At 37.1% G+C, this 24,274-nt stretch overlaps 2 protein-coding genes across 4 annotated transcripts in view; one reads left to right on the forward strand and one right to left on the reverse strand.

Annotated features, from left to right (window-relative positions):
• Nucleotides 1-388: 388 nt before the first annotated feature.
• Nucleotides 389-24,274, reverse strand: part of LOC131840643 (modular serine protease-like) — a 36,957-nt gene continuing 13,071 nt past the window's right edge. The window contains exons 6-15 of the mRNA XM_059188816.1: nt 21,648-21,782; nt 20,540-20,720; nt 19,765-19,895; nt 19,096-19,301; nt 18,279-18,491; nt 9,284-9,445; nt 4,684-4,805; nt 2,782-2,961; nt 1,850-2,012; nt 389-601 (exon numbers count right to left, since the gene is read on the reverse strand). Of these exons, the coding sequence (XP_059044799.1) occupies nt 408-601; nt 1,850-2,012; nt 2,782-2,961; nt 4,684-4,805; nt 9,284-9,445; nt 18,279-18,491; nt 19,096-19,301; nt 19,765-19,895; nt 20,540-20,720; nt 21,648-21,782 (1,687 nt within the window). The 3' untranslated portion in view covers nt 389-407. The remainder of the gene's footprint in view (nt 602-1,849; nt 2,013-2,781; nt 2,962-4,683; nt 4,806-9,283; nt 9,446-18,278; nt 18,492-19,095; nt 19,302-19,764; nt 19,896-20,539; nt 20,721-21,647; nt 21,783-24,274) is intronic.
• LOC131840644 (uncharacterized) lies at nt 11,824-13,011 on the forward strand. Of its 3 annotated transcripts, none has more exons than XR_009357425.1 (3): nt 11,824-11,916; nt 12,016-12,230; nt 12,950-13,011. XR_009357425.1 is itself a non-coding variant. In XM_059188818.1 (3 exons), the coding sequence occupies exons 2-3, from the start codon at nt 12,030-12,032 to the stop codon at nt 12,734-12,736; spliced, it is 585 nt and encodes a 194-aa protein (XP_059044801.1). In that variant the 5' UTR covers nt 11,824-11,916; nt 12,016-12,029; the 3' UTR covers nt 12,737-13,011. The 3 variants fall into 3 exon arrangements, 2 of the variants coding, with proteins under 2 accessions (XP_059044801.1, XP_059044800.1); XM_059188818.1 differs by having other exon boundaries at nt 12,353-13,011; XM_059188817.1 differs by lacking the exon at nt 11,824-11,916 and having other exon boundaries at nt 11,935-12,230; nt 12,353-13,011.

The following is a 24,274-nucleotide window of genomic DNA, read 5'->3' on the forward strand; positions in this document are numbered from 1 at the left end:
AATATCTATAACCCATAACACTCAAAAAATCACCATCAAACTTCACTCTCATCCTATCATCCTCCACTAGTGCCCCGCCGAGCAGGAAGCTCCTCTGAAATCGCACTGTCCGAGACCACTTAGGTTCCAGCGTGTGGGGATGAATTCCTTGTCTATGGCGAGCGGTGCGATGGTAAAAGGTAGCCGTAGGCATCATATTAAACAATTCATCAGAACACAGTCCGTTGTATATACGGCAGAACACACGAAATGATGCGAAATCTCGCCTCAAGCTAAGTGGTTCGATACCGTTTGAGAGATTGGGATTATCACCAATTGACAAAAAAACACAGTCCGTATTACAAAACAAAGGCAAATAATTACACATCCATAGTTATTGAGCATTTATTTCTTACTATATATAAATATCAAATAAATCTCTTAATGAAACTAGAATGGCTCAGTATTCTGGTGAAGGTGGAGAGCGTCCTGGAGTTGCAGCCGTGGTCACCCGCGCTGGGCGAGATGGACACCACGCCGCGCAGGTAGTACCGATCGATGGAGCGCTCGAGTGCCCGCAGCACCAGCCCCCCGCCGCTATCCCCGTGACACACGGCCGTGGCTGCCGACCAACAGTACAACAGTTACAACAACACACGCACACCTAGTGCAAACATCCTCACAACATCGCGCTCCCCGCTCGAGCGCCGACAGCACCAGCCCCCCGCCGCTATCCCCGTGACACACGGCCGTGGCTGCCGACCAACAGTACAACAGTTACAACAACACACGCACACCTAGTGCAAACATCCTCACAACATCGCGCTCCCCGCTCGAGCGCCGACAGCACCAGCCCCCCGCCGCTGTCCACCGTGACACACGGCTGTGCCTGCCGACCAACAGTACAACAGATCAACAACAAAAGATCACCTTGTCCAAACAACCTCAGGCCTACTGCATCTTTCCCCGTGACACACAGCTGTGCATGCTGACAAACAATACAACAACCAACACACGCACAACTCGTGCAAACATCCTCACAACACCACGCCCCCTACTTGAGCGCCGGCAGCACCAGCCCCCACCACTGTTCTCATGACATACCGCCGTGTCTACCCACAAGCACATGTATACCTGGTAGAAATATCTTCAGAACACCGGAAATATCATCACTGGAGCGACGAAAGGTGCGTGGGATTCGTACCCACTAAAAAAACCACACAGTGTACCTACGAGCACCATTGCCGGAGTCGCGAGATCGCGTTACCATTCTACCGCGACTCCGGCGGAAGTACGCACTCTTCACACTCGACACCAGCTGGGAACAATGCCCGAGAGTACGTCCATGGTCCCATTTCTTACATGTTCCTTACTAAGTTACTTAGGTACCGGAGACTTGCTCGCCTATCTAAGCTCAATTCCCAGTGGTTTCTGTGACAACGACAACTAACTAGTAGTGCGATGAGAGACGTAACGAACACGCTGCAATCACCCTAAAGAAGACTTCCGGATGAGTCGAAACAATTATCGCGAAATACGCAAAGAGAGATAAACTTCTTAGAATTCGTTGGATCAACGTGCTGGAACCGGGTCTATCGTATGGCACACGGGTCAACCCTGGTGTAGGTTGGAAGGGCCACTTTTCGTATGTTGAAACTCAACTTCACCGCTTGTGTTTCTTACTCTGCCCAGCCAAATCTGGTAGGAGCCTGCTAGTGCAGCTTTAGGTACACTTTCTAGTATAGAACTTGCTACAGTTCAAGACAGGCCAAGATCTTTTAGAAAGCTTTAAAGGGATTACTCCGGTATACCTCTCACATAGAATGATGAAAGAAAAGAATTGTCTTAGGAATATAGAAATAGTTCTCACCTTTATCTATATAACCAGCGCAGATTTTGTCATAAGTCAGGTATCTTCGAAAGTCTTCCGGTGCTAATATGTTGCAGTCGCCGTACGGTATTATGGGCAGTTCCACAACCTGAAGAGTTGGAGACGCGTCTCCATCCTCGGAGATTAGACCCCAGCCGGCCACCTAGTAACATCAGCGACTCATTATGAACTTATCATTAGATTTCATACCTGTTCTGCAACTAATAATAATGAGGTGATCAAGAGATTGACAATTGTCGACGTATACGCAAACTTGAAATGTTCACATTCCGCTCGGTATATTTAGAATCCAACGTGGCAGAGCGCGAGTCTGCCACCATCTTTCGTATTATTTTTGTTTGGTTTGACACATTTTTTAAATTAATTACAATAGAAAGCTGACCGCCCACCCCCGTGATAGCACTGAAGCGTTAGCATTCTGTTGGACTAATATGTTATGCTCCAATATTCTGTAATTTAACTGCCTTATCTTGCCCTTTAAACGAAACTATCTTACAAAGTTTCTAGGCTACTGAAATAGGTAGGCAGAGGTAACAATAACGACGACTTTTTACAAAGTTTTTCTTAAAATGTACCCAAGTAGTGTTAATTGCTCTTTGCAATTCTGTGTTCACTTACCATTTGTGCACATGCAAATACTTTAGTCCCAATTCTCAGTTCACTTACCATCTGGGCACATGCAAATACTTTAGTCTCAATTCTCAATTCACTTACCATCTGGGCACATGCAAATACTTTAGTCCCAATTCTCAGTTCACTTACCATCTGGGCACATGCAAATACTTTAGTCCCAATTCTCAATTCACTTACCATCTGGGCACATGCAAATATTTTAGTCCCAATTCTCAGTTCACTTACCTTCTTTTCTGTGCACATGCAAATACTTTAGTCCCAATTCTCAATCCGCTTACCTTCCCTTTCGCATCTTTTCTGTTTAGTTCTCTATTGTCGAAGCTCTCATCAAAGTCGAGGCATACTGGTGCAATATGAGGTTCATAGGAGAACGAGAGACTCAGCTTTAGAACCGCGATGTCTTGAGCAAAACTCGCCGTTATACCTTGATACGTCTCCGGGATTTCGATGGAAGTTACCTGGAATATATTTTCATAGCATAGAACGCAATAGAGGACCACGTTTTAAAAAAAGCATTTGACATGAACGTGGTTGAATGGAAAGGTAAAGGACGACCAAAAAATGAATGGATTGTGTGAAAGATGATTTGTATAAACGATATAAAGGATATGTATTTTGTAGAAGAGAAGCTTAGCATTGACGGCCGATAGGGATCAGTGAAAGAAGATACATAACATATTGTGGTGACCATAAACCACATGTTACGTGCCGCAACACCGACCACGGCAATGTAACTATCCCGCCTACACTACGCTACCAAGGAACAGGACATTGTTCACTACATCCGGACTAAAAGCAACCTGACATTAAGGGTGATGCAGTTGGAATCGAGCCACAACACGAGCTTCAAAGCGTTCGTGGCCCAGGTCCCCACCAACATGCTGCCCACCTTCATGAAGGAGGACTACTGGCCGAAGGAGGTGGTCTATCGGCGCTACCTTGGCAGATTGCCGTCGTCAGTGCCGTGACCATAGAGACAATTTTATTTACATATTTTATTATTATTTCTTAAGTATGTTAGTCTATAAGGTATTTATAATATGGGCCATGTCGCCTGAATTAAATAAATAAATGAATAATGGATAAAGGCAAGGCACTGATGCAGATGCAAAAGAGCTCGCAACTGAACCGACTTGAAAAATTATTTTACCATTACAATCCTATATTATCCCTGATGAACATAGGCGATAGAACATTTTCCAAAATGTTAGAATGTATGAAAAATAGGATCCAGATCCAGAACGTATAAGAACTTGGACAATGTAATCGAACGTGTGAAAAACAAATTTTTATATCGCGTGAGATGCGGAAATAATTGACAATAAAGTGATGTACTACAGTTTTGTAGAGGACATCAATATCGAAGGTGGGCACTTACATACAACTATATAAACGATTTGTGTATGTTAAAAATTATAACTTTTTAAATTATTGTTAAATAATTGCCGGTAGTTTTAGTTTTCATATATATAGTCATTTAATATAGTCATATATAGTCATGTAACTTAGTTTGATGTAATAGGTGATTATTTCAGGCTTCAAGCAAGCAGCTTTGTTACCTGAGCTTCAGTTAAAGGGTAGGTAAGGTAATTTACAGGCTCATTCTTCTTGTGATGAGTCTGCATTCCGAATGAGTGGTAGAATCAAAATATGACAATTCAAAAGTGCTTGTAATGAGTTTATTCGAATAAAGATTATTTCTATTTCTATTTCCTAAGTGTCATACCTCTTGTATGACAGGTATCACGTGATAACGTGATATCATGATGTATATCATCATATATCCTAAAAATGTAATTCTTAATAATATTTATTTAAAAGAGCAACACACAAGTGTCTTGCTTATTCTTCTTGTGATGAGTCTGCGTTCCGAATGAGTTGTAGAATAAAAAAAATTACTATTCAGATTGCTTATTTATTTGAACAAATACTATTTCTATTTATATCGAGACTACAGTATGGGGTTCTTCAAGAAGGGTATATTAAGGTTTCTTAAGGGTCGACAACGCGCACGTGACACCCCTGGTGTTTCAGGCGTCCATAGGCTACGGTAACCATTTACCATCAGATGGGCCGTATGCCTGTTTGCCACCATAGTAGTATAAAAAAAAATTATCCCTATATGGCCTATCTAGGTCTACTTTTACATTATAAAATAGATTTATTGGTCTAGTACTCACGTCAGCTTTCTGCGGACTCTTATCGCCTTTATCGTTCCAAGAGCGGTACAACTTGCCTACAGCCACTGCATAATTTCGTGCTGGTAGCTTCCCAGTTGCGTCGTTCCAGAAGCAATGCGCCGCTAAACAACATTAACATCTTAAATATGAAATTCTCGTGTCACAATATTAGTTACCATACTCCTCCGAAACGGCTGGACCGATTTTCATTAAATTTTATATGGGTTGTCCAACCCTAACAATCTAAATATATATACTACAACTCAAAGTTGAGTGACATAGTGATCTATCAACGCACAGCTCAAACCACTGGACGGAACGGGCTGAAATTTGGCATGCAGGTAGATGTTATGACGTAGGCATCCGCTAAGAAAGGATTTTGATTAATTCTACCCCCAAGTTTGTATGAAACTTTGTCAATTTTAAACCGATCTGGCTGAGACTTTGCATGCATAAAGCTACTATGACTTAGGCATCCCCTAAGAAAGGATTTTGATAAATTCCATAAGGGAATATAATTAAATAAGTTATTGGGCAATAGCTATTTATAAATAAAGGACATCAGGTTGTTTAATTGTTGAAATTTTTATAGGTCTAAATTATGTATGAACAGGAGTTAGGTTAGGCAAAAAGAAAAGCAAAAAGAAGAAGAAACGCATCCTACGTGGTTGTAGCCCATACATGTATAATCGGAAATATCTCATTTGGAAAGTTTACAGTCTATTCTGAGGAGATAAAAACCATTCGCATTCGCCCCTAAGAATATCCTAGTCTCTGACGGGTCTAGGTAGCGAACTTTGAAAAAGGTATCACAATAGATCGATGCAGGTCGTAGTGTTACAGCTCTTAGCCCCTGATAAGAGCTGTAAAAAAAAAAGGAAAATCCTTTTCAAGATGTTCTCCTAGTGTCATCGGTTAATAAACAAAATTAATTTTGCTGGCGAGCTAGCAACAATTTTACTAGAATATCCAAAACTGTTTATGGGCATGGCTATTTGAAGTGGATTATTTAGGTCTCAACCAGTTGGTTGTATATCTAATAAATTTTCTATTTGAGTATTTAATTGAATTAGTGCTAGTTGGTACTTTGTATTCACATTTCAACTTACATTTTTAAGTTGAAATGTGAATACAAAGTTACCAAAGTAGTAAACTGACAACAAAATTATTTAAAACTGCAACACGCAAGTTTGTCGCTCATTCTTCCTGTGATGAGATATAGCTTTCCGAATAAGCAGTAGATTGATAAAAAAATGTATGACACATTTAAAAGTACTTCAATGTCAGTTTATTTTAATAAATTATTTTTTATTCTATTCTATTCAGAAAGGTACCCATAGTTACCTGATATACTAGACTACTGCTATTGAGTAAAAACAACATATGCATGATGACCCTCACAGGACACTGCAAATTAAACAAGCATATGGCTAAACTAGGCCTATGCACTACAAGAATCTGCAGATTCTGCCAAACTGAAGAGAAAACGCACTCTTCACATCCTATGTGGTTGTAGCCCACTCATGCATAAACGAATTATCTCCTTTGGAAAGTTTACACTCTTTCCCGAGGAGATAAAAACCACCGCTCCTAAGAATATCCTTCAATTCTTGTCCCTGACGGGTCTAGGTAGCGAACTTTGAAAAAGGGCGAGCAATAGATCTATGTAGGTCGCAGTGCTACAGGTGTTACAAACATCTGACAATAAGGTTGTCTGTAAGAGATTGCATTAGCGATAAGATTGCCTTTTGTACTTAGTTTTTTTTTTAAGTTTTTAATTTTGTTCATGTCCTTTATATGTTGGTGCAATAAAGTGTTATAATAATAATAATAATAATAATAATAAGATATAGCCATCCCAAACACACACAATATACAAAGCACAGTCAATGAAAAACAAACAAAGTACACAGATCTAGCAATAGAATTAAAAAAACAATGGAAAGCACACACCATCCACATAGTACCCATAGTTTTGTCATCCACAGGAATTATACCAAAAAGTCTGAACAAACACCTAGACACGTTGCATATCCCCTCCTCTACAATAGACCTTCAGAAGAAGAAGAAGAAGAAAATTTCACTTAACTCATCCATGCTTGGCTAAGGCCCGCGCGTTTGAATATATTACCCCCGTAAAAGAAGATATAATAAATATATATATAGTAATAATAATAACAATAAACGGTGAACGGTCTTATCCCAACCAGTCTGGAACAACATCTCAGACGGTTGGGATTCCGGGGCGGCTCACTCCCGGGAAAGATGCAGAAAGCGGTGCTAGAATAGAATAGAATAGAAAATCATTTATTCAAATAAACTTACATTGAAGCACTTTTGAATAGTCATTACATTTTTTAATCTACCACTCGTTCGGAAAGCTGTCTCATCACAAGAAGAACGAGCAAGAAACTTGCGTGTTGCTCTTTTAAATAATTTATTATTACTTTACATTTTTAAGTTTAAGTGTGTGAATACAAACCACCAATTAGCACTAATTCTATTAAATACTCAAATAGAAATAATATTGAATATATAACCAACTGGTTAAACAATTAATAAGAGGAAATCAGTCATAGCGATTACAGCAGACCAGTCCCTACAAGCAGCACCCGTTCACGAGTATGACGGATGAGCCAGCCATCACTGCGCTCGACCATATTTTAGGGAGCCCAATGACCCGGCCCACCACGCCGCCACAAGTCTGGACATTTTAGTGAGCATGACTACTCAAAAACTAGACTACGTCAAAGCTACTTACAATTGCTATCTGATAGTTATAGTATTCACATTTTACATAAGAATGCATGCGGCAATCAATACAAAAACCGCTACGCTTTCATATTTCTAAAATCAATCAATTAAATCAAGAAAGCAATGAGAAAATTAAATTATAACGTTGTATGCTAATAAACTAGTTATTTACTTGATATGTTGTCGTCTATGAATTCGTCTATCCTGTAATAGGCTTTCTTACACAAAAATTGTTTAATATAAGATTTGAATTGCCTCTCTGTCAGATTTAGTGCAGATTCTGGCAGTTTATTATAAAATCTTACGCAATTACCATAGAATGAATTACTGACTTTGTGCAGGCGGCATTTAGGTAAAATTAGCTTATTTTTATTGCGTAAGTTTCTATTTGTACAGTCTTTAAGTTTTCTAAAACTCTCTAAATTCTTCCGTGTATACATGATATTCTCATAAATGTATTGTGAAGTAACGGTGAGGATATTTGAATCTTTAAAACACTGACGTAATGACTCTCTTGAACCCATACCATAAATAGAACGTATGGCTCTCTTTTGTAAAATAAATATAGTATTTATATCGGCTGCTTTACCCCACAGTAGTATACCATATGACATAATGCTATGGAAATAACTAAAGTATACAAGTTTAGCCGTCGCCACGTCTGTTAATTGCCTAATTCTTCTAATTGCATATGCAGCTGAACTGAGTCTATTGGCCAATTTTGAAATATGGGGCCCCCATTGTAATTTCGAGTCCACTGTTATACCTAAAAAAACTGTATCATTAACAAAATTTACTATTTCATCATTAAGCAATAACTGTGTATTTATTGGTCTTACATTAGGAAGTGTAAATTTTATACACTTTGTTTTGCTGGAATTTAATAATAGGTTATTACATGTAAACCAATTTAATATAGCAGACATAGCACAATTTACATTGTCTAATTGATTACTTTGACGTCCAATTTTAAACACTAACGAAGTATCATCCGCAAACAGCACTATATCTGCAATTTTCTCTACCATAAAGGGAAGGTCATTTATGTAAATTAAAAAGAGAAAGGGGCCTAAGATTGACCCTTGTGGAACCCAATATTAGCTCCCTTAGATTTTATACCGTCAATATCTACAGTTTGGACCCTATCCTCTAAATAAGTTCTCATTAATTTTAGATCATTATCTTTTATACCATAATGTTCGAGCTTGTACAAAAGTGTTTTATGATCCACGCAATCAAATGCCTTTGATAGGTCATAAAAAACTCCGAGTGCATCCTGTGACTTCTCCCATGATTGGAAAATATGTGTTATCAGCGCTACACCTGCGTCAGTATTGCTCTTAGATTCTGCCCGCATTGTACGCCGGTTTCTCTCCCTGGGGCCCTGAACCCCGGCCGACTATGCTTCTGCCGGGGGTATGTTGCCATCTCCTCTCCTTAAGAGGGGAGATGAGAATTTTTGGAAAAAAAAATATATAATAGCCCAAATAACCCAATTGTTTGGGAAACTACTCTGCTACCAAAATGTTAGGGAATTTACTCTCTGTATATATATAGTGAAAAATGAGTGGAAGCGTCAGTCACGTACCTGTATGGTTCTGCGGATTTCTTGGGCTTCAGGGTCTCGAAGATATCTTCGCTAGCTTTCCAGTTTCACAGTAGGTTTCACAGTTCTAATTTATTTTAATTCACAACACAATGCGCGCGCGTCATGGCCGCCGTACAGTCGGTTCAGTACTAGGTAAGGAAGGGAACGCGCGGGAACACAAACTAACGGACTCTAATACAATAATCTGTGCTTACGATGATACAGGGTAGATTTTGAACACCAATAAAAAAAAAATACCTGATATAACAACGTTCGGTCTCACGATGGACCCGCCACAGATCTGCATGTAGGGCGTGGTGGTTTTCTTATATATGCCAGCGTGCCACGGCAGCTCGCCGCGCACCGCGTTCTGACCGCCAATGGCCAGGGTGTCGCCTTGTGGAGTCACACGCCCGCATTCTGTAATTACGTAATTATAGCAAACACGCTGGTCCACCTGATGGTAAGTGGTAACCGATGTACAGTACTTCCGACGGGGGGGAATTTATTGTTTAATATTATAGATTTTCTTAATATGGTAAAGTCAATAATCATGTAACCTGAAACGAAACGTCAGAGGCCAGAGCCAAAGTAATCTTTGTGACATTGACAGATCATCAATCTATGAATGATTCAACGTAGGCAGCGGGAGTTTTGGAGCGAAAAAGTGTTTATATTATTATAAAAACAAATAGAGATAGGTAATTGTGAATATTGTAGGCATTGAAGTGTTTCTCTCCCTGACCAACCGACATTACACCTAAGTCATCAGGATACTAGTGATTTTAATAATATCCTAATATTAAAATAATAGTGGGGGCTGGGGGCCCTTGGTATCCATTGTCCCTGGGCTGCAGCCCATAAAGCCCGTAGGCAGATCCGTCTGTCTTCGATTCGATTCCTTTTTTTATACAGCCATACGTATTCATGAGTATGATTGGCTCTTTACTATGAATAGAATAAGAATAGAAAAACATTTATTCAAATAAACTTACATTGAAGCACTTTTGAATAGTCATAACATTTTTTTTTTAATCTACCGCTCGTTCGGAAAGCTGTCTCATCACAAGAAGAACGAGCAAGAAACTTGCGTGTTGCTCTTTTAAATAATTTTATTATTACTTTACATTTTTAAGTTTAAGGGGGTCTTCCTATGTGACGGCCTGTTTTTTAGGGATATTTTAGGATTTTTTTTCTACGACCAGTAAATATTTAGAGCTTCAAGTTTTTTATCATTTATTAACACATATTTGGACAGTATAAATATAAAATTTCAGCTAAAAATATTCAGTCAAACTAGAGTTACAGCGCTCTGAACACCCCCGCCTCGAAAAAAAGAGCTCCCACTTCCTCCACGATTCCGGCTGATCGGCTTATCTGAAAAAAAAAAAAAACGGCGTTTTAATTTGTAGGCTTAAAAGCACGGAATGACCTATAATCAAATGAATATAAAAGAAATTGGATTTTTGATAGACATTTGAAATAAAAGTTGCAAATTAGGCGTTTTTTTTTTTTGTTTTTTGCTATAAAAAAATCGAAGTTTTGAAATTTTTCGATTGATAATAGTTCATTCCATGCGTTTACATATATTGAGTGTGCCCTGTAAATTTCAAGTAATTCGGTCCAGCCGTTTCTGAGATACAATGGAGGAAAGTTTGAAAAACACAGTTTTGAGAAAAACGCGTTTAAAGTTTCAAGTCCGTTAAAAACTATTAAAATATCAACTTACTCTCAATCGGCGATGCCTGGTCCATAGAGTATTCCTTCCTCTTCCTCGTGAAACTCTTTTAAAGCAGATTGTTCAGCTCTTGAGTCAATCCTGGCTTGTTTAACGACATCACTTACGCGCCGCTCAGAGCGTAAGATTCGCTTTTCATCCCGTTTCTCAACATACGCTTGGGCTTCACGACCAACAGGGCATCCCATAATCATAACTTTTAAAATACCTTGAAAACCTTCATTAAAGATAATAACTGCTAAGTAGCTAGCAATTTCAACAACTTTGGGACCAGAATGAAGATGTTTAGGAGCGAAAGTCCAAATCAAAGAATTCAAAGATTCGTTATTGTTTTGTGTCTCTGCTCCTAAACAACGAATTAATAAATTTGCAGCAAATACAGAAACAAACTCCAAAATGCAATATGCGAAATTCGAAGCGATGGGAACATTCATGTTCATGTTATTTTTAAGTTTTTTGGCCGAAGCTGATGTAAATACCGTATCATTTTGGTGGGTAAAACGGTTTCCACTAAACTTTCTTTTTTTACTACGACCAGGATGAACATTTCCACTCGTACTTCCTTTCCGTCCACTCATTATGAAAAAAAATAATTTGTAGCTGTTGCTCTCTTCGAAGTTCAACCAAGACTAAAATAACTTCGGTAAAATATTATAACAATAGAAATTTCTGTTCAAGTCTGTAGAAACGTGTCTAAACTTGTATAAACAAATATATTAATAAAAGGGAGGCCAGGTATAAAGCCGACGGTACACAATAGGCCCGTGGGCTAATTATGTAACACGATATGAAATTGTTTCTGTTGAAGTTGTGATGCAATATGAAATCATTTCAATTTAAAAAATGCGATCAAGTAAGGTCGAATGGCCGCAACATAAATCATTTCTATCGATAAAACATTACTATGAAGTTGCAGCGGAATATTGTTAATCCGACCAAATTAAAAAGTGAGTACAATGCCGTAGATGGAGAATATTAGTATGGTCCTAGATAGCTTATACATTTAGTAGGGTACCTTTTAATTTGATGGTATAATAGACTTGTTGATTGTTTTGAAACGATTTTTAGTCCTTCGAATTACAAAGTGCCTACTTACTTGTCGTTAATTTATTAATTGATATATAATAAAAAAGTGTGATATTACTAAATACAGGTATATTTTATACAAATAATGGCATGTCATTCACTACTTGTCTATTTTCTTTACACTTATTGCATACAAATAATCTACTTTTTTTTGTAATATACGCAGAATTTGTGTATAATATGCCGCCAAACCGCCAAATTTCGGGCCGCCAATATGAGTTGTTGGTACAGTTTGCCGAAACCCATCGCGGTGTCGCGATGGGTAATCTCGGCAAAGGTTTCCTTGGCCAACAAGAAGCCAATAAAGCATGGGAAGGTTTAGCCGTTAAGCTCAACTCTATTGGTGGAGGAGTCATGAAAACTCCAGAGAAATGGAAACGTGTAAGTATATTTCCCTTTTATAGCATGGCTCAGGAGTGTTTTACTATTATACATCAAAAACCTTTTTGTTTGACTCATTAACCTAACACTGCTTGCATGTTTTTTGTTTTTTAACTAATAAGTACTGGCATCTCATAAAATGCCGCACGAAAGCGAAAGCAGCCGATATTCGGAGAAAAAGAATGGCCACAGGTGGCGGACCTAACACCATAAATCCTCTCTCCGATTTGGAGGAGAGAATTGCGGCTGTAATCGGGAAAGTGGCAATAGAAGGCATCACTGATGTTCAAATACCTGTTGATGTTAGTATTCTTATTTTAACAACTAACAATCATTGTATGATGCTTATTGCAAGGTACAAAAACAATAAGTTATTGTCCCAAATCTATACTCATTATCATGCTACAGTTACTCTACTACTATTACTATTTACCAAGCAGCATGGTGTTGGCATGGCATTCACTACTTGTGTATTTTCTTTACACTTATTGCAACAACACAAATAAATAATTACAACATGAATTATAATTATTAACCAAACTTTTTATATTTGTATAAAAAATAGTAATTACTTTGTTTTTCCATTTATTAGTACATATAACTTGGTTTTATCTTGATTGTGAACATGTAGAAATTTGATCAAAGTACATTTGCTGTAAATTTATAGTTTCCCTTTTATTTTACTCTCAAATTAAGAGTGTTGTAATAATATATTGCAGCTGTCAGATGAACTACCTCCTACCACCAGTGCTGCAGGTGAAGAGGCCAACCTAAATTTATGTAGGTGCTAACTGCCAACTCACCGCTCGGAACCGCTCTTTCTTTTACCTGCTGTATCTTTAAAACGACTTCGAATTTTCTAAAATCGCTTTACTACCGTATTCTAGACATGTTAAGGGAGCAATTTATGAAAAAAAAAAAAACGATTTTTTCAACCCATCACATAGGAAGACCCCCTTAAGTGTGTGAATACAAACCACCAATTAGCACTAATTCAATTAAATACTCAAAAAGAAAAAATATTTAATACATAACCAACTGGTTAAACAATTAATAAGAGGAAATCAGTCATAGTGATTAGAGCAGACCAGTCCCTACAAGCAGCACCCGTTCACGAGTATGACGGATGAGCCAGCCATCACTGCGCTCGACCATATTTTAGGGAGCCCAATGACCCGGCCCACCACGCCGCCACAAGTCTGGACATTTTAGTGAGCATGACTACTCAAAACACTAGACCACGTCAAGCTACTCACAATGGCCATCTGATAGTTATACTATGTACATTATACAAGCTATTACCAGACTTTGTTTACTTATTTTAGGATAAAAAGTAGCCTATGTACATTTTTTTATACTACTAAGGCAAACAAGCACATTATATATCCCATCAAATTTCATTAGAATCTGTAAAGCCATTTAGTCGTTCATAGGTAACAAATAGACAAACAAACAGACATTTTCGTATTTACAATATAAGTATGCATATGTGTAATGAAGAAATATCTAAGTATTTATATCAGTCGTCTAGTACCCATAACACAAGTTCTACTCAGCTTGCGACTAGATGGCGCTGTGTGAATTGTCCAGGCTTTTTGTCTTAACAATTTATAAGTTAAAAGGATGGAGGATTAAGGAGCGAAATAAAATAATAATTGTACAAACTGAATAATTTATTAAATGCAAAATATAATAAATACAAAATATCATCCATCCATTTAACTATCCTTAACTAATTTACTGTATACATGTGAGACAATTTATCTATTATTTAAAGTTTGTTTGTCGATATTTTTCCACTAAACAACTTAAATTATTTTCTAAAACTGCCGCTAACAATCTTTACAATCCACCTTATTTTTACGACTCGAGTCTGAGAGCACTAGGGGTGTTCAAAGGCGTCCGTAATTTGGATCCCCGTTTGAATTGGACAGTGAATAGTATGCTAAATGCTATAATGCATCGTATTTGACAAACTAGTTTTACTAATATTGTTAAACAGGGTTTAACACGAATAATTTTTCAATCTAGTCGACGTTTCGACTAGATTGAACCCACGAGCTGACATAGAGAGTAAGAGACTTCTTAAGAGGTAAATAATACCTTTATTTACCATAAATTATTCGTGTTAAAATTCGTAAAACTACGTTTGTCAAATAACATTTATTATTTATTATTCTCTCTTCTCGGACCTTATTATTAAGTATCTTATTAACTAGATAGGAATATAGTACGCATATGTACTTTAGAATGTTTTATAAAACACTAATAAATAAACTACTTGTACTAAAATATAGTTCATTATTAATTATAACAAGAGGACAATGACTCCTGAAACGTGGGTATTTCCTATACCTACGTCCTACACCAGAAGTTACAAATGTCAGGGATTTCCTCCCTGACATTTGTAACTTGGGAACTATGTCCAGCGGTGGACTGCAGTGATCAGTCCACTGCAGTCCACTGCTGGATATAGGCCTCTCCAAAGGCCACCATTGGGCGGGATCTAAAGCCCTTCTCTACCAGTTACCAGTTACCTAGCTGCGCGGCGTCCTACTATTTTTATAATAAATACAAACAAGAAATACTGATCCATTATTTTATTATGTGAAGCAGTTGCAAAGATTATATATTTTCAATAAAGTACGTAAAATTTTATAATAACTAGCTGTCCCGGCAAACGTTGTTTTGCCTTACAAATTAATAACGCTATAAAAGACAGAAGGGTGAAAATTTAGGATTATATGTATTTTTGTATGTTGTATCATAAAAAAATAGAAACTAAAAATTTTGTCTAAAAAATAAAAAAAAAAATTTAGGGGTGGACTACCCCTAACATTTAGAAAAATAGATGTTGGCCGATTCTCAGACCTACTCAATACGTTCACAAAATTTCATGGGGATCGGTCAAGTCGTTTCGGAGGAATAAACATTCCTCTTGAATAATTCTATCTATTAAAAAAAACCGCTTCAAAATCCGTTGCGTAGTTTTAAAGACACATACATAGGGACAGACAGACAGCGACAGCGACAGCGACTTTGTTTTATACTGTGTAATGATTATAATTATTTAATTACGCTAAACTGGCTTTTAAAAAAAATTCTATTGAGTTGCTTGCCAGTTCCTCTCAATTGAATCTGTATATTGAATAATATAAAAAAAAAATTACGTTTATAAGCGGCTTAAATGATAAATATTTTACATGAATAAATAATTATTTAATTGCATTTGAATATTCAGTGACGAAACATGATCACCGATACTGGAAGCGTTACCACCTTGAGTGGTGATCAAATTCCGACCGTTATTGAGTCTACACCCATAATGCCACAACACTTCTTTCCCCTCTGGACGAAGCACCATAAGTCACTCACACTGAAACTTTACAAAATCTGGTAATATTTATAATAATATCCCTGAACATTTCACACAACGCCATCTAGTCCCAAGGTAAGCATGAGTTGATGTTAAGGATACTAAGACGACTGATATAAATATATATTTCAAATATATACAGAACTAGCTGTTCCCGCGACTTTATTTGAATTTAACTTTATTTTTCTAACACAAAAGTAGCCTAAAGAACTAAAAATTATTTTGTTCGTCTCAATTTTTACGGTCCAATAGGTACTGATAGGTTCAAACTAATACATTTACATCCTGCTTCATCCCTTATTTTATCCCCATGGGGGTTGAATTCTAAGATTCAAAATTCTATTTAAGCAAACGTCTTCATCATAGTAGCTCCAATCTTTAATTTCATTTCAATCAGGCGAAAATCTAAGAAGATATATACGAACTTTCATCCTCTATTTTATCCCCTTGGGGGGAGAATTAATCAAAATCCTAATAATTACTCATACATAATTTAGACCTATAAAAAATTTCAACAATTAAACAACCTGATGTCCTTTATTTATAAATAGCTATTGCCCGCGGCTTCGCTCGCGTTAATTATATTCCCTTAGGGGTGGAATTTATCAAAATCCTTTCTTAGGGGATGCCTAAGTCATAGTAGCTTTATGCATGCAAAGTCTCAGCCAGATCGGTTTAAAATTGACAAAGTTTCATACAAACTTGGGGGTAGAATTAATCAAAATCCTTTCTTAGCGGATGCCTACGTCATAACATCTTTGCCAAATTTTATATATATTGGGCTGTGCGTTGAAAGATCACTATGTCAGTCACCTTTGAGTTATACTCAGACCAATTATATTATACCATAACGACAATTATATTATAACGGCTATAGGAAGTAAGAAAGTGTGTTAAACCGCTAGACTGCCGAGGCCTTAAATTTAAAATAAAATATTGCAATTGCTTCACATAATCAAATCTATAGACTATAAAGATTTTCTAATCTGTTGTTAAGCTTACAGCTTACTTTCAACCACAGATAAATTAATATTACATCATACAACTGACGCTTTATCACATTATTATTATAATTAAATACTTAAGTATTATAATGAGCTTTGAGCTCAATCACTAAACCTACATTATTAGCATCTACTATTTGAGTCTAGTTATCTACATATCTATACTCTAATCTTAAAAAAAAACACTTTCCAACTCATTTATCAGATTGATTTTATACCCCTTCTATATAAATATCAAAATAAGATCTTGCTGGCAACTTGTCCACCGTTTTTTATTATAAATTATTGTATTTGATTACATCTTTTTAATGTCACTTTTAGAATAGAATAGAAAAGAAAATCATTTATTCGAATAAACTTACATTGAAGCACTTTTCAATAGCCATAAAATTTTCTTCAATCGACTGCTCATTCGGAAAGCTGTCTCATCACAAGAATAATGAGATAGCAACTTGCGTGTTGCTCTTTTAAATAATTTTGTTGTTACTTTACATTTTTAAGTTAAAGTGTGTGAATACAAAGTACCAATTACCACCAGTTCAGTTAAATAGAGAAAATATTTAATATACAATCAACTGGTTGAGTAAATCAGGCGAAGTTTTCGACTTGTGTACCCCTTTTTAGGAATTATACACTCCTATACAATTATCAGGGTTTTTATATTAAATAGTTATGATTCTACTCCATTCACAAATATAATTTTGCAGAATGGCAAACAAGCTTCCGGCCCACCTGACGGTAAATGGTAACCGTCGCCTATATACATGAACAGCAATATGGACATCATGTTATGTATCATATAAAACTCGTGATACCACTCTAGCGTTGTTATACCAGAGTACTAAGATGTCACGCCTCTTATCCTGTAATTTCATTGTCTAATCTGCACCCTACCTACCCTACCTACTACCGAACTATAGCTGACAAAGCAAGCTTGCCTTGGAGTCAAGTCTATCTCGGCATAAAATATAAAACAAGACAAAGAAGACAATTCACACAGATTAGTCCTAAATTAAGCAGAGCTTGTACTATGGGTACTAAACAACTGGTAGAAATATATTTCAAAATACTATAATTATTTGACATACAAAACACTGATACTAATACAAGCAATCACAGTCATGAATACAAATGTGTATATAGTGCGAGAATCGAATGCGCTACCTTCGGAAGTAACTATCGGGGGTCCATTAGACTAGAGGCCGTCGTTTAAAACTTAATTGACATTTCAATTTCTTTACAGTTAATCTCTAAAGTATATTCTATCTCGAAAATTTGTCTCCCTATCTTTATCGTCTTGAGAATTAGCTACCTTATTATTATTATTTTTATTAACACTTTCCCCATCAACACCCATCCTCCAGAAATCTTCATCTACATCATAATCATACGATTCTTCATCTTTATGTTTATCAATATTTGTTTCTGTTACATGTTTATTACTATCTCCATTACTTCCAATTTCTTTATTAGCATCATTTATATTAATTACTGTATGCTTATTACTATTAACGTCATTTATATTAATTATTGTATCTTTATTATTATTATTAGCGTTAACAACTGTTGGTTTGTTATTAAGGGAAATTGTATATAGAAAACTGCCGACATGTACTTCGACTTTGTCCTTAATGAGTATTGTTATATTAGTGCCATTTTTAGTCAAACCTGGTGAGCATATGGGGTAGTCGCTCCATCCTCCTCCACTGCAGGTCATGGATTGAGGGTCGCCGTTGTAGTAGTAATAATAGTTTGGTTTGCACTGAGGTCGTGCGATGGTTCCTTGGGGTTCATAGTCTTTGCAGGGTCGTTTGCCGTCGATGCCGTTCGAAGAGTAGCAGTAGTAATCTATACTGAAGTGCCGGTTCAAGTGACAGAGGCCTGGAAATAGAGGCATTTGTATATATACATTATATCTCCTTTGGAAAGTATACACTCTATCCTGAGGAGATAATAACTACCGCTCCTAAGAATATCCTTACATCTTGTCCCTGATGGGTCTAGGTAGCAGCGAACTTTGAAAAAAGGCGTGCACAATAGATCTATCTAGATCGCAGTGTTACAGGTATAAATAATAGGCATAAAAATATATTAATGGACTAGTTTATCGCCGGAGTCTTCATAACATTTCTGTCTATAATTTTAAAAGCGGGTAAGTAGTTTTTCTTTATCAGTCGCCCATCCAATTCAAACCGGGATCGAAATTACGTCAGCCTGACCTGAGGTTCGCGCCTCTAGCAGTGCCCTCAGATTAAAGTCGTATCCGTCAGGCGGGAGTTGGCCTTCAGCCGCTCCATAAGTCCTTCTGCGGATTTGGAGTGCCATCTGCACTCGCCTCCTATCGTCCGGTGAAGCTGTAAAGGCCAGCTGCGGCCAACATCATTAGATAGGTCCGAAATAAACCACAATTCCTAATACGCACTACCAAAGAGTGGAACACAGTCCGAAAAAAAATTGGGTAATAAAAAACAGGTATTATACTTACGTGCACATTTAGGTATTTCCTGTATGTATAGTCCATCGAGACATGTGACGTCAGCGTCTCCTAGTAACTCATAGCCCGTATCACAAGAATACAGAAGGTAGATCTGCTTGAATGACTTCCCAGGAGTGGCAGACTTCTCATTTGGTGCCACCCAACGACCGTTCTCAGGGTATTCTGGTAGAAGACAATATCCTGGTCTTGGTGCACTGCAAGGTTAAAAATATAAATTCACATATTTTTCACTATAATAAAGTTTAACTGCTTTTTTTATAAAACAAATAACCTTCGTATGGAATCATACACCATGAAACAAATACCTATTTACAGTTTAATGGAAAAAATAGACGATTTTTAACTTAATTCTGAAAAATTACTATAGGTACGGAAACAACAAAAATATATTTACTGTATACAACGACAGTAATGGAAACACTAGTATTTGTATGTAAATTTTGAAAATCTGTTGTGGAAAAGTCCTGTAAAGCTTTAAAACTAATGTTAAAATAAAACTTTCCGACTAAACAAATCGGTATCGCAGGTACACCACTACCCCGCTATAAGTGGTAACATTATTTGAAAATTTGACATTTACACCTGTCAATTTAGTCTCTGAGATTGAAAAAAACAGACTATAGTCAACCTATATCTAAAATAATTATCAAATCTCACCCGGGCGTCACGTTGTCATTGTTGTTGTTATTGTTGTTATTGTTGTTGATGGGTGGTGTTGTTGGTTTAACAACTCCAATCCTATTACACAACTCGTCTGACTCGTCGGATCCATCTGCGCATTCTTGTTTCTGCAATGTTACATCTAAATATATATAACTCAAAGGTGACACTGGCATAGCGATCTATCAACGCACAGCCCAAACCACTGGACGGATCGGGCTGAAATTTGCCATGCAGGTAAATGTTATTACGTAGGCATCCGCTAAGAAAGGATTTTGATTAATTCTACCCCCAAGGGGATAAAATAGGGGATGAAAATTTATATGAAACTTCGTCAATTTTAAACCGATCGGGCTGAGACTTTGCTTGCATAAAGCTACTATGACATAACCATCCCCTAAGTAAGGATTTGATAAATTCCACCTCTAAAGGGATAAATTAACGCGAGCGAAGTCGTGAGCAGTGTGGCAGCGTGTTCCACTCTTTGGATTGCCAAATTAGAAATCATATTGAGGTTTTTTTTCAAACTATAATGCTATTGGTCACAGCTGGTCTTTACAGCTTCACCGGACGATAGTGGGCGAGTGTAGATGACACTCCAAACCAAAGGAAGGACTTATGGAGCGGCTGAAGGTCAACTCCCGCCTGACGGATACGACTTTAGTCTGAGGGCACCGCTAAGTCCGAACCTCGGCTCAGGCCGTCGTAATTTGGATCCCCGTTTGAATTGGACGGGAGATCGATCGGAGGTCAGTAAATTATATCAACTCACGTTGTTACAATCCGAGCCCTGGTCGACGCATGCGCCGTATGCGCACTGGAAGAGGTAAGAGTGGCAAGTGTTCCCCGCGCAGGCTCGTACCGTCTCGTCTGAACCGTCACTGCAGTCAGGTATACCGTCGCACAAGCTCTCAGAGGATACCATGTCGCCGTTCTCACATTTGAACTTGCCTCTGTATGGAACAGTTTTAGATATATACTAGCTGTACCCGCGACTACGTCCGCGTGGAATATTACTTTATTTTTCTAAACTAAAAATAGCCAAAGTTACTCCTTACTACATCAGCTACCTGCCAATAAAAGTCCCGTCAAAATCGGTCCAGGCATTTCAGAGATTAGCCGGAACAAACAGACAGACAGATAAAATTGTAAAAAAATGTTATTTTGTTGTACGTACCGTATTTATATTCATAGGCATGTACTAAAAAACGGTTATTTCAATATTAGAAACAGTCACTCCAATTTTATTTATATGTATAGATATATATACTATGTTGTTTTGTCGTATAATTTAAAATCCCTATTAAGAAATAAGAGTATAAGGCACATGCGCGAAGCCGGGGCGAGTCGCTAGTTGGGCCTTATATGGGCCTTACCTAACTATAGCTATAGCTAGCTAGTCTATAATTAGCCTAAATTAAATATTGTTGGAAAGAAGATTAAGAGTGGAGGGGAGACCCTATAAAAGGCGATGCCATCTCGGAACCGACACACTCTCGCTTTGTGATTTAGACTGTTATGTCGTTACTCTGCTAGTTTAGCTATCGGTTATAATCTTTTTAAGTTCATAGTGTTGTTTTGTTTGATTTGAATTGGAGGTTAATTATTTCTGTTTGTAATTAGTTTTCGTAGTTAATTATTTTTGCAGTATGAAATAAGCGATGTAAGAAGTTATCATTTTGATTCGTATTAGTTAAATTTAGATGTATCGTTAAACGGTTACAATAAAATTGTTTTGTTATAAATTTATTTTAGAGTTTAATTACCTTAGGTAGCCGTAATTATTTCTTTTTATAAAAATCACTTCTGGTCTTATTTCCAAGAATATATAAAATTATCATCCCTTAAAAAAACTATTATATATAAACTCAAGTACTCACTTGACGCTGTCGGTGGTGTTCCTGCAGCGGGGTAGCAGCTCATCAGAGTTATCTGCGCATTCCTTTACCCCGTTACAGGGAGCCGTCCCGTCCACACACGCGCCGTATGTACATTTAAACCAATTGCTCTGGCATCTGTTAATAGAACAACAATTGAGTCAAGGTTTAGCACACCGCTTCATTTGCGATAGTCGCGGGTTCGATTCCTTTTTTCTTTATCTATTGTAATTGCTAACTTATACATACTTGCTGACATAGCGCCATTTAATCCCAAGCTAAGCAGAGCTTGTGTTATGGGTACTATACAACTGATATAAATACATGGATCCATTTTTTTTTTTGTAAATAAATACATATTATACTTAGAAAACACCCAGACCGATACAAACAATCATACTCATGAATACAAATGTTTGTACCGTGCAAGGAATCGAACACACGACCATCGGATAGTAAAGCGGTGTGCTAAACCACTAGACCACCGAGGCTGTCGTAATTCCTCGTAAGGTACAAACATTTATTGCTCTGGCTCCTGGTAAAATAGAACAAAAATTGAGTCTAGACGACCTTATTGGGCTAGCGGTTTAGTACACCGATTTACTTCCGGTGGTGGCGGGTTCGATTCCTCGTAGGGTACATTATTGTTCTGGCATCTGGTCAAATAATAATTGACTAAACAATTGAGTCTAGACGACGCTTCATTTGCGATAGTCGCGGGTTCGTTTCGTAAGGTACAAACATTTATCCGGTGGACCTTGTTGGCTAGCGGTTTAGTACACCGATTTACTTCCGGTGGTGGCGGGTTCGATTCCTCGTAGGGTACATTATTGTTCTGGCATCTGGTCAAATATACAATAATTGAGCTACAACGCGAGATTGTAGACAGTCTCGCTCGTCTAGCCATTTAGCACATCGCTTTACATCCGGTGGTCACGAGTTCGATGTTTGCATTGTTTGAAACATTCACGAGTATGACTAGTTGTATCGGTCTGAGTATTTTCAATGTATATTATGTATGTATTTAAATAAAAAATATATGAGTATTACATATTAGTTGTCTAGTATTCATAACACAAGCTCTGCTTACCATTGGACTAGATGGCGCTGTGCGAGTTGTCTATGATTACAATTATTATTATCATCACCTTACTATTTTATTTATATGATAAACGCGAAAGTTTGTGAGTATGGATGGACGTATGGATGTTATCCTTTCACGCAAAAACTGCTGAACGAATTCCGATGAAACTTTACAGTAATGTAGCTTATACATCAGAATTACAGTGGCTATAAATTTCATGCCAGTGAAAGAAAATTCTTCATTCCACACGGAATTCATCCCCACACGCTGGAACCTAAGTGGTCTCGGACAGTGCGATTTCAGAGGAGCTTCCTCCCGCGTACACTTACATCGTGGAATGAACTACCTGCCGAGGTTTCACGAGACTACAGTATGGGGTTTTTCAAGAAGGGTATATTAAGGTTTCTTAAGGGTCGGCAACGCGTATGTGACAACCCTGGTGTTTCAGGCGTCCATAGGCTACGGTAACCGTTTACCATCAGATGGGCCGTATGCTTGTCTGCCACCTACGTGGCATTTAATTGATCGTGAACGAAAGTGTAAAAAATGTATTGTACATTATTAAATTACTATTATTATTCAACTAGCTGACCCGGCGAACTTTGTTCCGCCTTAATGGCAATAAATAAGCAGATTTTTTTTTAATTGGAAAAATACAAAAAAAAAATACCTACATTAATCATTCATAATTATTTCTGTATTTTAGTACATAGGATGCTCTTCATTTATGTACCTTGTGATACACAACATTTTTTGTTTTATTATCAGGCGCAAAAACAAACAACGCAGATGGTCTTCCGACCCGTGAACATACCATGTATAATTGACCATGGAAAAAACATGAATGTTCTAGATTTAAACCACAAACTTTTTTAAAGGATTGGCCTTGTGATTTGTTGATGGTCATGGCAAATACCAACCTTTAGGTATTGATATCAATAATAAATTATTGATAATAATAAAGCCACTAACTATCCAATTGAATTTTTGAGACGCCTAAAGGTTGGCATTTGCCATGACTGAATTTTCAACCATACCGAGTTTTATACTCTGTTCACTTCACTGTTTATACGAATGGGCAATGGCACTATCATTACATTATAATTGTTAATTAAGTTAATTTATTTAATAGAAATAGTTTTATTATTGGTTTCTTACAAATATCAAATTGTCATCCATACGTCATTACATAGCTGTCATTTACGTTTTGTTATTCCAAGTCTGATTCTTTTTTGTTATATCACGTTTTATAGTGACTGACGTTTCATGTCAAGTCACACGGGAATGGTGTCGAACGGGATAAAAATGTCTTTCTCCTGGCTCTAAACTACCTCCCTGCCAATTTTCAGCTAAATCGGTTCAGCCGTTCTTGAGTTATAAGTGGAGTAACTAACACGACTTTATTTTATATATATATATATATTTATATATATATATATAATATATATATATATATATATATATAGATATTAAGTATTGATATGCCTTTTTTTATTTCTCTAATATCATAATCCATTCTTGCGCCTTCTACCACTTTCTGTCTCTC

The sequence above is a fragment of the Achroia grisella genome, unplaced genomic scaffold (assembly GCF_030625045.1).
Source record: "Achroia grisella isolate CSIRO2021 unplaced genomic scaffold, CSIRO_AGI_Agris_v1 utg149, whole genome shotgun sequence".
Lineage (NCBI taxonomy): Eukaryota > Metazoa > Arthropoda > Insecta > Lepidoptera > Pyralidae > Achroia > Achroia grisella.

Excerpts from the sequence above, each read along its gene's own strand:
- LOC131840644 (XM_059188817.1), top strand. The coding sequence starts at position 11,940 with ATGTCATTCACTACTTGTCTATTTTCTTTACACTTATTGCATACAAAT. Across the intron at positions 12,231-12,352 it reads CTCCAGAGAAATGGAAACGT|TACTGGCATCTCATAAAATG; the intron begins GTAAGTATATTT and ends TTAACTAATAAG.